Here is a 15,993-nt window from a genome sequence, read left to right on the forward strand (position 1 = left end):
GAATTGCAGTTAGATGCTTATACAGTCAGATATCTGTATGATATATTTACTACACTTGATCTTAGCCCAAAGGCCAAGAAGCCACGTACATGATATATTTGTGCAAAGAACGGCATTGCTTGCAATGAGACATTTGAATTTATTTAGGCACATTGGTTCCCAAACTCCCCACCACCGTGGACAACTTGAAGTTGTAGGGTTCCCATAGTTTGAAGACCAAAGAAGCGGACACATTTGCCGACTTCTGCTTTTAACCGTGGATTCCTATGATGGCTCTCATTTTACATACCCATGAAAAAGAGGATGTGTCCTGGAAAAAGAGGACATATGGGGAAAGAGGACTTGTCCTGGAAAAAGAGGACCTATGGGGAAAAAGAGGACATAAGGCAACACTACATTATCGTCTTGTCACACCACTTAATAGTTTTCTGTCCTTTTGTATAATGTGGCAGATGCTGTGTAATTTTTAAATGGTATATTTATTGCTTCTTTTGTTTCTTGTATTTTTATTGTGTTACAGTTTGAATTTCGTAGAACACAATTAAAAATCAATATAAAAGAAGCAATAAAGATACAATTTAAAAATCAATACGAATGTTGATTTTTCCCATCTTCAACCACAAATCCACAGAGATGCTGCAAACCCCCTGAGTAAAGCTCTCAAATCACAGTTTGGGAACCCCTGTGAGACTATATAACATATGTATTTATTATAATTGAAATTAACTATTTGAAATAATATTTTTAAATGTTTTTTCAATGGTAACATTTTAAACAATGTAACAACATAATAAAACATAACCACAAAGGGAACAGTACTGGGAGGGGGAAGTTAACCAGAACAATAATATTAGTATTGGAAACATTGTTTTAACCAATTATCTAAGAAAACATAGTGTTGGAGCATGGTAAGCTGTAAGCAGTGGAGCCATGAAATGTAAAATGTACCCAGATATTTCTGGATAAAACTGGTGATCTTTCACAATTGCAGTAGTTGCCAGTAATCCTAGCTTTGCTATGCTACATTTTACTTAGGGCAGGAAAGAAATTCTGGATTCTGATTTGCAGTCTTAAACTAATGGAATCAAATTTGCAGACTAATCACATATTTCTTGCGTCCAGAGGAGATTAAATTATTTTATGACATTTATATCTCTACTTTATTTCCATTAATGGAACTCAAGGGTTCCCATGCAACCTTCCATTCAGTCAATGACTACTAAACTCCTTCCTGAGCATGCATATAGATTTACAGTGAGTGTATAAAAATGTTGATATCCGGCTGCAGATAAAATATCATTGGGTTTCTAGATAGCTGACTTGACAGCCAGACATCAGCATTTTCCTCAGCATGTGCTATTTAGTGTGTTGCTACTGCTTTCGCATTGTGCAGCCCATCCTAATTCTGCCAGATTATAAATTTAGATAAATCTTATTCTCATTTTCTCAGATAGCGGTAGGTGGAGAAACGTCAACTTTAGCCACTTACTCTCTCTTGCAGCAGCACCATAAGCTGCTTTACCTGAAGACAGGAAAGTTCTCAAGTGGGAGAAGCCGGCTTTGTGTATTTCCAAACCAAAAAATGGGTGTGAGGTCATATTATATGCACATCTGGTTAGTGCCAGGACCAATTGCCATTTGGCTCCTCTCCCAGGAGCTTCTTTTCCTCTCCCCTGGCCATCCATATTTTTTTTTCTTTTGCACCTCACCTATTTCTGAGCTTGTTGGCAGGCACTGTTCTATTATTTAAAGTCTGTACCGTGCCTATATATTTTAGGTACTTTTAAAATGAAAATACAGTACTTGAAAATCTCATTTAAGCCATTCGGAGGTTTCTGAAGGATGAGCTGAATAGAACTGCTGTAAATAAATGCAGATTTTTTTTTACTCCCCCCCCCCCAAACTGCTGAACATTTCTACCATGGGTGAAAGAAGTCTGCTTTTGTTTTTGAGCAGAGATCGCCCACTCCCATATCTCCCCCCCCCACTCTTCAGTTTTCAAATTTTCGCTTGCAAAAGGAAAGGAACAACCTCGAAAAGACTAGAAAGCAGCAATCCTTAACAGTTATTGACACAGTTGATTTCTGTTTTGTTCCAGCTGGTATTGTAGGAGCTCCTGCCATAACTGTAAATTGAAACTACAGGTTAACTCAGTGTGAACTGGATCTAGCTGGTTTTTAACCCGCCCCCCAAAGGCAGAAACAAATATATATGCAATTTCATCACAAAAGGGCATTTTATGTGTTAAGGTTACATAATGGCTAGTTAGGCATATGCCACACACACACACACACACACACACACACACACACACATTTTCTAGCAGTCTCAATGTGACTCTTGTCTCCAGTTATCAGAATCCATAGTGTGATGTGCGAAAGGTGAGGTGACAATATCTATTTGTGGGTATCCAGTTTTTGTTGAATTGCATTAAGATTTAGAGTAAAGGAGTTATGCTTCTACAGTTAATTACAAAATTAATTGTATTTCCTTCTCTTTTTTACAGATAGCTGTGAGTTTTACAACATTTTCTGTGAAAATTCTCAGAGGCTGATCAACGTGCAGGCTTTTGCTCTTGCTGCTAAATATTACTCCATGCCAAACCTTGGCGTGTGTATCTCCTTAGAACAGATGCTAGAAGCACTAGAAAGGACACAGCAGCCAAGGTCAGGTAAGTTATAATCTTGGAATCTATTTTTATATATCCTTAAAGCTTTCTCCTTCCTATTCACCTATTCTTGTTTACATGTGTTATGACATTCTGGATTTCTTTTCTAAGCAATTCAGAAATCTTTAAAACTTACATGTAGCACAATCCTGTATATATATCTCTACTCACTGTCCCACTGTGTTACGTGAGGCTAGGCCTGCTCCCAGGTAGAGCTCTTCTGGCGCATTTAGGAGGCTTCATGAAGGGAGAACATCTTCCAAAGTTGGAGAGAAGGGACAAGCATCTGGTTTGGTGGAGGAGGAACGAGTAGGGAGTATGCACAACACAACACATGAGGTGATCCGAAGGCAAGTTAATAAAGAGACAAAAGCACTTGATTCACCACAGGGTGGATTTGATTGAAATCAAATTGATTGAAATCACTGGTCAGTACAACTTGATTTAAATTATTTTTTTACAGAAAGGCTCATCCTTGCGGATATAATCTTAATATTTACAACCAGATGAAGGTTTCATTTTTGGTATAATAAATTTTCAGAGTAGTTTTTACAGTTATATAAAAAAATTATATTGCATGTAGAAGAAGAAGAAGAAGAGTTTGGATTTGATATCCCGCCTTTCACTCCCCTTCAGGAGTCTCAAAGCGGCTAACATTCTCCTTTCCCTTCCTCCCCCACAACAAACACTCTGTGAGGTGAGTGGGGCTGAGAGACTTCACAGAAGTGTGACTGGCCCAAGGTCACCCAGCAGCTGCATGTGGAGGAGCGGAGACGCGAACCCGGTTACCCAGATTACGTGACTACCGCTCTTAACCACTACACCACACTGGCTCTCAGTACAGTAAAGCCTCATGCTACATAATTAAAAACAAATCCTTATTTCCTTATAGCCTTTGGACTATAATGTAACTTCAATAGAAAACTATCTTTAGAAAGATTTTTCCTCCAAAAGCATTTTTAAAAAAATTGATTTTTTTTTGTTTAGTTTAAAAAATCATTTATTTTCTCCACCCAGATTCACCATAACTAAGTTCACACACACACACACACACATTGAAAAGGAAGGTCCCTGCTTCCAGGTAAGTGCATACAAATGCAATCCCAGTCATCTCTTCAAACATCATTACTGGGGAATCCTACATTTTTTTTCTTTTTTTGCAACAATAGTGTTCAAATTTTTGTTTATTACTCATACGCTTGGCCGTGTGTGATTTCTTATATATTCCCGGCAGAACATCTTGTTTCTTTTCTTCGAAGAGTTCTCTCTGAATTTCACATATCAAATGGCTTTTGGAAATCCTGTAAGTTTCAAAACTCAAGTTTCAAAACTGGGAGCTACTGCTCAAAAAAATGAAAGAAATCATAGCCACACTGAGCCAGCATAGTTAGTCGCATGGTCCAGGAGGGCAGCCATAATAATATCACATTTAGTGCTTCTTACATCTAGGTCCTTCGTTTTCAACTTCACACTCAAATTTTAGCTGCCACTTGGCAATTGGGACCACTTTACCTTGCTTTATGTTTTACAGCTGCTGACTTTCTTCCTATCTCAGTGTCCTAAAACTTGCATAGTAGATACAAAACTCACAACCATTATAAATGGGGCACATAATTGTAATATAATCTGAAACTGTAAAAAAAGAACAAAACTGAATCCAGAATAAGTTCCTTGTATTTAACAACATTAAAAGAAACCTATTAAGTTGAATAGAATTGCTTGGCAGTCACCTGGTGAGGCCAAATACCCAACTTCGGGGTTGTAATATGGTCTTTTTGTATGATCACTGGGACCTTTAAATGTAGAATGTTTTCCAGACATTCCTAGATTCATTTCTGTATTTCAGAAAAGAGGCACATCTGTTAACTGTTGAGAAATGTTCTTGAACAAATTGCATTTTTCGACAAAGAAATGTGCCCAAAGAGAGGAATGTTATAGCATTCAAACATATTGTTCTCGAAATTCTTTCATCTGGTTTTTATGATTTTCCTTATCAACATAAAAAGAAAAATATGTCAGAGATACTGCTTTGAAGAGCTACACAGTCTGCTTCAGAAATAACCAAAATAACTTTGAAGCATGCTACCCACTTCTAGCATTACATTTACAAAAGTGTCTTTTTCCCTCTTAAAATTAAATTGCAGCTGTTTGTATATCTCAGAAGAGCATTGGCCTCATGAAACATCAATGGTGCTATGGAGTGCTTAAGCTTTTGAGAGGCTTCTGCTACCAAAGCATCTTTAAACTGTTTCCTTCAAGTATCCATTATTTGTATTTTAAACAATTAGGAGTTGGGATTTCCCTGTACTGAAGGAAATCATATTTGAGCATGATATTTGGTGTTACTATTTCACCTTACAGACATAACATTATTGGCTGCTTTCCGATCAAAAGTTCAGTGCTCTTTAGAGGTCCCAACCAAAGAAGAGTGGCAACTCAAGTTAACAGAATATGCACAACTTGCAGACTTAACGTATAGAATAAGAGAACAAGAAGAACATACGTTTAAAGAAGATTGGAAAAAGTTTATTGAATACAGTCAAACCTATTCTTACGTCCGCTTCCACTCGCGTCCATTTCGCCCAATGTCTGTGGCAAACTGGGAAGTAACTGGTGGGTTTGCTGCCGTTTGTGCATGCGCAGAAGCGGGCAATCACCACCTGCGTTCAACAGCGCCTCTCCCAGCGACCCGTTTTGACTTCTGGACAGGCCTCCGGAACAGATTGTGGTTATGAGTAGAGGTTCCACTGTATATGGAAAATAATTGTGTACAGCTGAAAACGCTGGCAGCATTAAGATAAATTCAACAGTGCAAATAAGTTTTGATGAATGCAATAATGAAAAACTGGTTAGTATAGTTTTTTGGTAAAATATGCAGGGATTTAAGATATATAAAATGAACCATGGAAGGAGAGGAAGGGAAGTCATTGATATCTTAAGGATGTAAAATGAGTATTTGAAGTTGTAAAACAGAAAATTTAATAAAAATTATAAAAAAGGAGTTCGGTGCTCTTTCAGACTTTGTGAAATCAGCTAGGTAAGCAATAATTAATTTTAAAGCATCTGGTAAGTGCCTTTAATCTAAAAAACAATGAACTTGAGGAGGAGCATTTCAGCATATTACTGTTACTAACATAATTATGTAAGTGACTGTAGTGTGCCTTGCCACTATGGATGAATGCACATACAATTATGTGGGGGTATTGCAGTGGTTAGCAGTGCATTTAATGCAAATATAATATTTGCTGTCCTATTGTATGTGATTTCTTTAAATGAAAGATCTTCAGTAATACACGCTTCAAAAATTATTCCAGCTGAATAGCCAGGATTGAAAAAGCCTGTTGTGCCAGCAGGAGATACTTCTGCATGCATTTTGTGTAGGGATTTCTGGTTTTCCTTCCCAACAGCAGCCTTTGAATCCAGCTTTGATAACATTCCCTAAGCAGCTTTTGAGAAAATTCAGGGGCCTCTTTCTGCATGCATCTTGTTGGATCCCAGCCAACGTTTATGGGAAACCTAAACTTTAATCGATCTTTTCTTTTGACTACATCAAAATTTGATAACACAAAAATGACATGGCTGGCTTCTGCCTTCTTTGAATTTTGTTTGTCAGTATTAATTTTTTTGTGAGCTGATAAAATCTGCTGTATGATGACAACTCTTGACTATACTGCCACATGTTTAAAAGTACAGCCTCAAGCCTCAAGATGGATTACTAGTATCATTGGGAAACAATGATGTTAACTCCTCATTCCTTCATTCTTTAATTTTTAATTTAGCAAGTCTGCATGAGAATTCCTTAGTAACCGTTTTGTCTTCTCCTGCTGGTTTTCATTGCATAGGATCTTAATGCTTTTTTGTTATTTTCTCCTGTTTGTATTGGAAATTTCCCCTCTCTTGTTATAATAAAAATAATTTGAAAAAAAGTAACAAATCAACATGGCGAACACTTTCCAACAAAATGGCCCAATGTGGGGTGTCACTGACATTAGTTTTTATTAACAAGTTTTAGTTCTTATTATTTTGAATTATCTAATTTATTTAATGACAATCAATTGGTCGTAAGCAAAACTGATATTTACTGATAAGAATCAGTAAAATCAGCTGTTCAGAATTGGTGTATAATTGGTTGTGCATTTTCTTTAAAAAAATCAAACCCTTCTAATTTAATTGCATTTTGTGTCGATCAGAAGTAAAGATTAAAACAGATGACTTCATGAACAATAAGAAGTCACATGAAGTGCAGCTGATGTCGGAGTTAGTAGACGGCATTGCAAAGTATTATGGCCTAAACCAGGTAAGAATTCTTATGATTTCATATTGTGTACTTATTTTAAAAAGTAAAGTCATACTTGGTCCAGTTTTGGACTTTAAAACAAAGACCCATGGACTAGCTCCAGCCCCTTAGGGATAATAAATGCGATCAAGAAACCATTGATTTTAGATTCAGTTCTCTGCAGGTTTGATCAAACACTTCAACAAGAGTCAGAAGCCAGAAATGTGGGTGTAAAAACTAGACATCAGGACCATGGACAGAGTACAGTAGTCCAGCTAGAAAACAGGTAAGCTTAGGTATAGTTCTTGTGCTTTCAGGAGCCTGTTGAATATTTGGGGACTGTTAAAGGGAAGGGACTTTGGACTCAACATGCACTCCCACAGGCAGAAGAACCGTAGGCAATACTGCTACTCCCATGACTGTCCACTGGTGTACAGGGGACTTCCAAGTCAGGAATAGGCTGTGTGGGCTCTGACCCTGGGATGTTTCCTATGGCGATTGAAAATGTACCTGTTTCCCCATGCATATCCCTGACCATCAATACCAGTTCCTGGCATTCCTGGTTATCGTGATTGATATTTTAACTTGATTTTATTACATTGTTCTGTTGAGATATTTTGTTTCAGCGCAACCCTACATACGTCTGCTCTGAAGTGTGTATAGCTTTGCACTGTAAGATTAGACAACTGTCTGTGTAGTTTGACATCTGATTGCAGTAATTGCAGAGTTGGAAAAGGTTCAGAAAAGGGCAACCAAAATGTTCAGGGGGTTGAAGAGACTCCCCTATGAGGACAGGATGCAGTGTTTGGGACTTTTTGGTTTAGAGCAGGCATCCCCAAACTCGGCCCTCCAGCTGTTTTGGGACTACAGTTCCCATCATCCCTGACTCCTGGTCCTTTTAGCTAGGGATGATGGGAGTTGTAGTCCCAAAACAGCTGGAGGGCCGAGTTTGGGGGTGCCTGGTTTAGAGAATAGGCAAGTAAGAAGTGACACGGTAGAAGTTTATAAAATTAAGCCTGGCCTGGAGAAAGTGGGTAGAGAAAAGTTTTTCTCCCTCTTTCATAAAGCTAGAATTTGTGGGCAATCCCTTGAAGCAGAACGTTGGAAGAATCCGGAGAAAGCACTTTTTCACACAGCACATAGTCATAGCTGTCAACTTTCCCCTTTTCTTGCAAGGAACCCTATTCGGAATAAGGGAATTTCCCTTTAGAAAAGGGAAACGTTGACTGCTATGTGCATAGCTAAACTCTGGAAGTCACTCCTACGAGAGGCAGTGACGGCCACCAGCCTACATGGCTTGAGGAGGATTAGATAAATGCATGGAGGAGAGGGCTTTTGATGGCCACCATCCATAACGTCTATTCTCTCCCTTCACTGATAGAGGCAGGAATGCTTCTGAATACCAGTTGCTGGAAACCACAGGAGGGGAGAGCGCTCTTGTGCTTTCGGTTTCCCACAGGCACCTGATTGGCCACTGTGAGAGCAGGATGGTGGATTAGATGGGCCACTGGCCTGACCCAGAAGGCTGTTCTTACAGTCTTAATTGTAACCCAGACGTTCCACAATTTGCACTGAATATAAAATAGAGACTTGGAATGCCAATAAAGGTATTTGCATTGTATTGTAAAATAGAGGCTGTTTATGATTAAACGTTTTAGTCAATCAATGCATTGTAATATTGCATTGTTTGCTCAGAATTGCAAATCCCTAATACCCCCAAATGGCCTTTTGGTTACACTGGAATAAATATGGGGGGTGGGGTGGATAAAAGCACTCCCTGGTTTTAGTTAATGGAAAAAATGCAAGACTTTAGGAGAGACTTTTTATATTGGATTCTTTTCAGCCCTTCTCATAAAAGTATGCCAAATATAATTAAAGTGTAGCGCTATGAAAAACACAAACACATGGTTTACAACAGTACATATCTTTTTAAGAGGGTTCTTTTTAAGAGACTCCAGTCTCTGCCCTTAGTTTCAACTTTTTACCTGCGATGTATAATGGGTGGTAGAAGATACTGTGATGGTATGGTGGTTGGTTGTAGAGCGAAACTAAAGTGCATACCGGCATACTTATTTTGAAAACTATTACTTTCGAAGTTAATCAACCGGTTTTTACAGACACAAAAAAATCAAGTTCATTGTCTATTTTAAGAATGGCTGCATTTTGGATGCCTTGAGATTAAAAAAAGGGATCCTGTGGTCCTCTGGATGTTGTTGGTTTCCAACTCCCATCACTCGTAGCCAGTGTTCAGAGATCATGGAATTATAGTTTTCACAACATCTGGAGGGCCACAGGTTCTTCATCCCTGTTTTAGATGAAGAAAATCGTTGTAATAGTTTTTAATATTGCACAGAGGCATAATCTAAAAGAAATATAAAACCTTTTCTCTACAATAGCATTGAATTGTGTTGGGACCAAGTCAAGTTGTTGTTTTACATGTAGTTTGACGTATTTTGGAAAGGACCTCCTGGCTTAGTTAGTGCAGATGCAAGCTAATAAACAAGAGGCAAGAATAGTATCAGGACCCATAAATGGATATCTTTAAGCCCATTTCATTAGTTAATCAAAGCCGCCTGGTTGCCACACCCCCCCTGGTTATTCCCACGCTGCTCCCAGTGATATACAGGGTTAGGGAGGATTGTGTGACTATGCACCACACTAGCAATTAGCAATGCACCCTGTAACACAATAGGTTTTGCTAGTATGTAATTGCACGGCCCACCAACAATAGTCCTACCCAATTCTCCACGTGGAGAAGGAGGTTGTGGACTGTGTTGCTAGGCCCATCCCCGATATCATGCATGGCACTGACTCTGATGCAGTTTGAAGGGACGCGGGTGGCGCTGTGGTCTAAACCACTGAGCCTCTTGGGTTTGCCGATCGGAAGGTCGGTGGTTCAAATCCCCACGACGGAGTGAGCTCCCGTTGCTCAGTCCCATCTCCTGCCAACCTAGCAGTTCAAAAGCGCAAGTAGATAAATAGGTACCGCTGTGGCAGGAAGGTAATAGCATTTCCATGCGCTCTGGTTTCCATCTCAGTGTTATGTCGTGCCAGAAGCGGTTTAGTCATGCTGGCCACATGAGCTGGAAGGCTGTCTGTGGACAAACGCCGGCTTCCTCAGCCTGAAAGTGAGGTGAGCACTGTAACCCCATAGTCACTTTTGACTGGACTTAACTGTCCAGGGGTCCTTTACCTTTACCTTAGTTGTACGTTGGATAGTTGTACCTTGGTACTGATGTTTGAATCAGGAAAGCTTTTGAATAAGCAACTTCTCATGGATGGTGTGGAAATCCAGGAAACAGAGCGATAGCCATTCATGATGTTGAGGGCACGGCCAGCCGTGCAGTTCTTTGGTTCCCTTCTCTACTCATAGGGCCGGATTCAACCAAGGAAGCCTGGTGGAAGCCTGCACAAGGAATTCTGCTAGTGCATTGTCCCCCCTCTCCATCCGTGTTGGCTCAGGGTGTGTGTGTTGGGAGAACGTCCAGAACAGCACATAGAGGAAGGAGCGGAAGGAAGCTGAAATGCTTGTGCTCATTTAATTCCTCCCAAAGCTTATACATTTGGAGAGCATATAGTTAGGTCTTATTTGGGCAGAAGATGCAATCTCATAATGGTCTATGCAAATAGAACCTTACTTGAACTGTTAAGACTTGAAGTGTCTTTAAGAATGAATTGTCCTGCTGTAGCAAATGATTGCCTTTTCTGGCTCCTATCTGGGAACAATCTTTTTCGTAAATGAGAAACTGCAACTTGTTGAATGATAGAGACTCCCCCCCCCCCAGGCTGGTTTTCTAACGGTACATTTCAAAGACAAAATCATGTATACCATATGCTTGTGTTTGTAAATGTTCTTTGGCATTTACCAACACTTCCAGAACATGCGGGTAGTCTGCTAGGTTTTAAAAGCAAGGCAGTGATGAATTATACCTTTTCAAATACTGGCGACTCCCTGTTTGCATGTTCTGGGCCATTGTGTGCATCAGTGGTTGGACATAACCCATTGCGCCACCACCCATATTTCACCTTCTTCTGGGGTCAAAAGTGATGTGTGTGTTGGTGATCATGAATCAGTCAGATGTGTGCAGAATGGTTACCGCCTGTAAACAAATGTTAATTAGAAAAGACCGAAATGTACCACTGATATATGGCAAAAGGCTAAAGATCCAGAGAGCAGACTAGGGGGATAGAGTCCATTTGCCAGGCTCAGCTCCAAGGCCAGCAGTGAGGGGCCCACGGGGGGGGGGGGGAGGCAAAGGCCTTTCCCAGCTGCCAGCTCAATTGCATTCCCTGTCTCACATGCTAAGTAAACCCAGCTTATGTAATTTTTAATAAAAATTCACTTCTAAAATGTTTCCCTTGCTAACTAAGTTGCAGGGAATATTGTAGCTTATAATGAGATAAAAACAAAACAAATATAAACTATAATAGCATTAAAAACCATTAGAACAGAACATAGCCCTCGATAAAGCTTTTTAGGTTTGGTCCTTTTAATATCTGTTGAATAGTACACATGCAGCCAGCTTTTGAGCTGAAGCTTTACTTCTGACTTGCCATTAAAATGTTTTGCCTTGTTGCATTAAAGTTTTTGCCTTGTTGCTTACAAGGACTGTATTTGGACATAGTATTTAACCCAATAAAGATTTCATTATGTCTTGGAACTTTCACTTTTAATAGTTTATTCTTGGCATTGCCTTTCCAAGTTGAGTCAGTGGTATTTCAGTGGGGATTAGCTTTTTCCAATGTGCTTAGCATAACTTTCATTACACTTTTCAAAGGGAACACAAATGTTCATTAAAAATGTATAGTGTTGACGTACATATGTGATTTCCTTGATTAAAAAGTTGAGTAGAAATGGCTTGCTGAGGTAGCACTGGCAATTTGACAGACACTAGAGGTCAGTAAAGGACAATCCATTATTGTTTTAAGCCCAAGCCTCAAGTTCCTGTCAAAGAAAGGTTGAACTGCATATCGAAACCACTGCAAAGGTGTTGAAGGATCAAAGAGATTGTAAATTACATTAATATAGAGTGTTACGTTTTCACCAGTTGTTGGGAAATCATTTCATAAATTCCTTTTGTCATAGTTATAGATGAGAATATTTGGTGTAGATTTCACATGCTTGAGAAGGAAAGAGAGAATGTTCCCTCTTCTCTCAAACCTTTGTCTATAGAAAATGGAAGTTTCTGGTATGAGATGTATTTTTGTATATGGAAGCATCAATCAGTTTCCCCCTTTGTAAGTTCTGTCCATTTCAAATACTTGCATTTTGTAATATTGATAACCATTCTTTCTATAGTCTGAGACAAACTCTCAAACGAGGGTTGATCTTCATATTTGATAGAGAGCTTTTTTGGATTCAAAAGCACTTCCATAAAAAGAGTGGGACATTCATTTTAATTCATTTTACCTGTCCATGTGACTTTTTGTATATTCTTAATGAAAGCTAAACTGAACATTAATTCAAACAAGAACTTACTTAGCAGAGTGAAAGTTACTTTAATTGACCGTGTTTTCTAATGTCGTCAAGGTACGGTAGAAGTATACGATAAAAACAGATTATAAGCACACACTTCTCAATAATAGCAGGAATGAGCATGGGGAAATGCACTTCCTGGAAGTCTGGGAGCAGCTCTTTCATGGAGACAAAAGGCTCAAAATGAATTCCTCTGGGCTCATTCAAGTGATATTTTCCTCCCAGAATCTAACCTAACCTGGGACCAGGATTTGTTCTCCATTCATTCTGAGGATAGGTGAATGAATGAACCAGCCAGCCAGGACAAGAGAGCTGGTGTGTAAGAGGGGAAGAATATGTATACAACCTAACCTTAGCTGTGAGGTCACTAGAGGGTCTTGGGCAAGCCACTGCTCTCTTAGCCTCAACTCACCAGCTTCGATACTGGGCCTGAGTTCTGTCTTCTCTAAAGGTTTATGAGATCACACACACACACACACACACACACACACACACACACACACCAATTGGAACAACTGAAATATGATATTGAAATGCTGTTATTAAACATCATACTGTGCTTGAACGTAATGTTTCCCCCCAATGCATACACCCACTTCTCCTGAAATTGAAGAGGTTTAGGAAGAGAGCACCTGAGCTCAAGACCTTCTCTTTGTCACTCCTAAGGTCCTAGTAAATTACCCTTTTGGGGGAGAAATTTGCAGGCCAAATACGAATTCTTAAAGACCTGTTTCCGAGTCTAGGACATTTGAATTTTAAATTACTGCATTTTGACATTATCAGGTAGTGTAGTTTTACCTTGTGCCAACCTCAAGGGAGATATAAACACTAACAGAACTATTTAAATCACAGGATCTACACTCCTCTCTCCCCCCCCCCCCATTAATTTTATGGTTTATAGTTGCTGCCTGCAAATATGAGTATCTGCTACTTTTAAAAAGTTATTTTTGTTATCTTTGTTCTAGGTTATTGACCTGGGATCTGGAAAAGGCTACCTGAGCTCCTTCTTGTCATTGCAGTATAATCTGAAGGTTTACGGAATTGATTCCTCAAACACAAACACCCACGGAGCTAATGAAAGGAACAGGAAATTGAAGAAACACTGGAAAGCCTATCAAAGACGGGGAAGAGCAAATGTCAGAGAGCAAGTGTTGGAAGAGGCAAATGAAAGGCCACAGCAAGATAAAGGGAAATGTAAAGCAAATATCAGTGAAAAGCTCTTAAGTACTACTAACAGTCTTCAAAGTCAGGCCCACCAGGTGGCTGCTGCAGATTCCATTCTTTTTGAAACAGCTGATGTTTTCACAGACTCTGATAAGTGTATTACTAACAAACAGTATGAACTTCACTCGGGGGCTCAGCTGCAGCCCGAAGAGAGCAACATTCCGGAAAATGTATTCCTAAGTATTCTGCCTGCTGACGCTGTGGAAACTGACTGCTCAACCAGAAGTAATTGTAGGGAGCTCTGTGAAGAGGAGAAAGAACGAAGGAAGATGGCTTCCCTTAAAGAGAAAGCAAGCCGGTCAAAAGAAGCCAACGTATATTCTCCATTAACGTCATACGTCACTGCAGAAACAGAGCTGCGAGACATTGTTGAAGATCTGGAGGTTATTTTGCTTGTTGTTCTAATCCAGGTTGCTTGTGAATAAACCCATTCTGCTATTACTTTTACAGTTCTGCTAAGAGACAAGCAGCCTGTGTTTCCTTGCTGGTGCCACGGAGCAAAGTCTATCCTCTGTGGCCAATGTGGAGACATATGCTACTAGCCTCTCAGCTGGCTATTAATAAAGAAAGAAAGTTCCTTTTACCAAGTCAATGGGAATAGGAGTGGTCTTTCCCTCCTATGTTCCCTCCTACGTAGAATTCCTGGTCTGGTCATCACTGTAAGGCGAATTGTGAAGTAGAACTCTGGGCTACTTAACCTCATTTTAAAAATATTTTCTGCTACATCTTTATAACATTTTTTTTAACAGCACAGAGGAAATAGAGCATGGGATCTGTTTTATAACGACACCATTGCTATTATTTAGAAGTGCCACACTAAATGTTTCATAAGTACAGGCTTAGCTAAGTGGAGGTTTGGTTCATAAATGGAAGTTCCTTGCCATTCAAATTTTCTTGATCCGTTGTTCCCTATTCTAAACATGTTCATATAGCCTGTATAAAGTCACTTTCCTTAAATTTCAGGAACATACTTTGACTAAAAATTCCCTTTATTTAATTTTTTTTTTTGCTAATTTTACAATGTCCCTGGATTATCATCTCACTTTATTAACTCATTTTATTAATTTTGAAGCTTGAAATATTTCACGTCGAGAACAGTGGCAGACAGTGGGCTGGTGTGCTGGAGCTCAGCCGACCTCCCGAGAGCTAAGTGGCTGCTTTTTACAGCATACTGCCTGGGTGTAAATATATTCAGTATGGAAACCTCTTCCCAAGAGACCTTAATAAATCCAAGAGGTTTTAATTTCTCCATTCTCTTCCACCTGTAGGTAGGAGAGAGCCGGAGAAATAATGCAAATGATCTTTGTCACATACATTGTGGGCTTCAAAATTTTCGGTGTATTCACTAATGGTGAGCTCAATTCTGAATGTGTATTATTTCTATTCTGTTCCAGGACTGTGTAATGGTGGGCCTACATACCTGTGGTGATCTTGCTCCGAGCACCCTGCGACTTTTTACTGCTAAACCTGAAATCAAGGCAGTTTGCAGTGTCGGCTGCTGTTACCATCTTCTGTCAGAGGAGCATGAAACTCAGGAAGGTACAGCGAGCCTTTTCTACCTGAGTCCTTTTTAAAAAACCTGTTTAATTAATAATGTCTTTGGTTTCTTTTATTGACTCATTTCTTACTGCTTTTCATTATGACTTGTGGAAGACTCACTTCTGCATGCCCTGTGGCTTTCCTGTTTTGCCACTCTCTTTTATATTTGTAATACTTGGTCATAGGCTTATTAATACAGAATGCTTTAATGTGGTTATAAGACAGCTGTTTTTACTTGGCTTCACTTAAAAATATGTGTTTTTGTTCATCATTATATTTCCATCCACATAACGTTTATATCAGATTTTGCCGTTAGCAGTGTACCCGTAACACCACACTGATTCATTATACAGTGAGTTGTGCGTTTATGCCTTTGGAAATACTGTGGCTGTTTACAATCATAAGCCAAGTTGGGAGGAAAGCGTTGGAAGATTATGATGTCAATGTGCTTGCCACTTAAACTGGTTTAACCTCCTTAAGTATGTAAATGCACAAACAGAGAAGTTTAATGGGTTTGTAGATAACAGCACACTTGTATAATTAGAGAGCAAATAGTTCCAGAAAATTTCATTATGGGAACAGAATGATTTTATATATGTATATACCCTTAGTTAAACATGATCTGAAATAGGAAATATAAAACTTACACAGAATTATCTTGCAGATTACTAAAATAATAATGCTTCAGTATTACAGTAAAGAACAACCTTTGGCTTTAGATTTCAGACATGTTTGCATTAATTTAGTTCGCAAGACCCATTAGTTTACCACAATGTGCATAAGCCATAGTGAGCTTAGAGTTTATGTATT

At 39.2% G+C, this 15,993-nt stretch overlaps 1 protein-coding gene across 2 annotated transcripts in view; it reads left to right on the forward strand.

Annotated features, from left to right (window-relative positions):
* The window catches only part of METTL25 (methyltransferase like 25), a gene marked incomplete at its 5' end in the record, with an annotated part of 42,876 nt that overhangs the window by 1,002 nt on the left and 25,881 nt on the right, over nt 1-15,993 (forward strand). Inside the window, 4 exons of one of the 2 annotated variants that reach the window (XM_082241001.1) lie at nt 2,507-2,671; nt 6,859-6,965; nt 13,386-14,027; nt 15,039-15,183. In XM_082241001.1, coding sequence (XP_082097127.1) covers nt 2,507-2,671; nt 6,859-6,965; nt 13,386-14,027; nt 15,039-15,183 — 1,059 coding nt within the window. The remainder of the gene's footprint in view (nt 1-2,506; nt 2,672-6,858; nt 6,966-13,385; nt 14,028-15,038; nt 15,184-15,993) is intronic. The other variant, XM_082241002.1, reaches the window with a different exon arrangement.

Source organism: Podarcis vaucheri (assembly GCF_965113315.1).
Source record: "Podarcis vaucheri genome assembly, chromosome: 10".
Taxonomy (NCBI): domain Eukaryota; kingdom Metazoa; phylum Chordata; class Lepidosauria; order Squamata; family Lacertidae; genus Podarcis; species Podarcis vaucheri.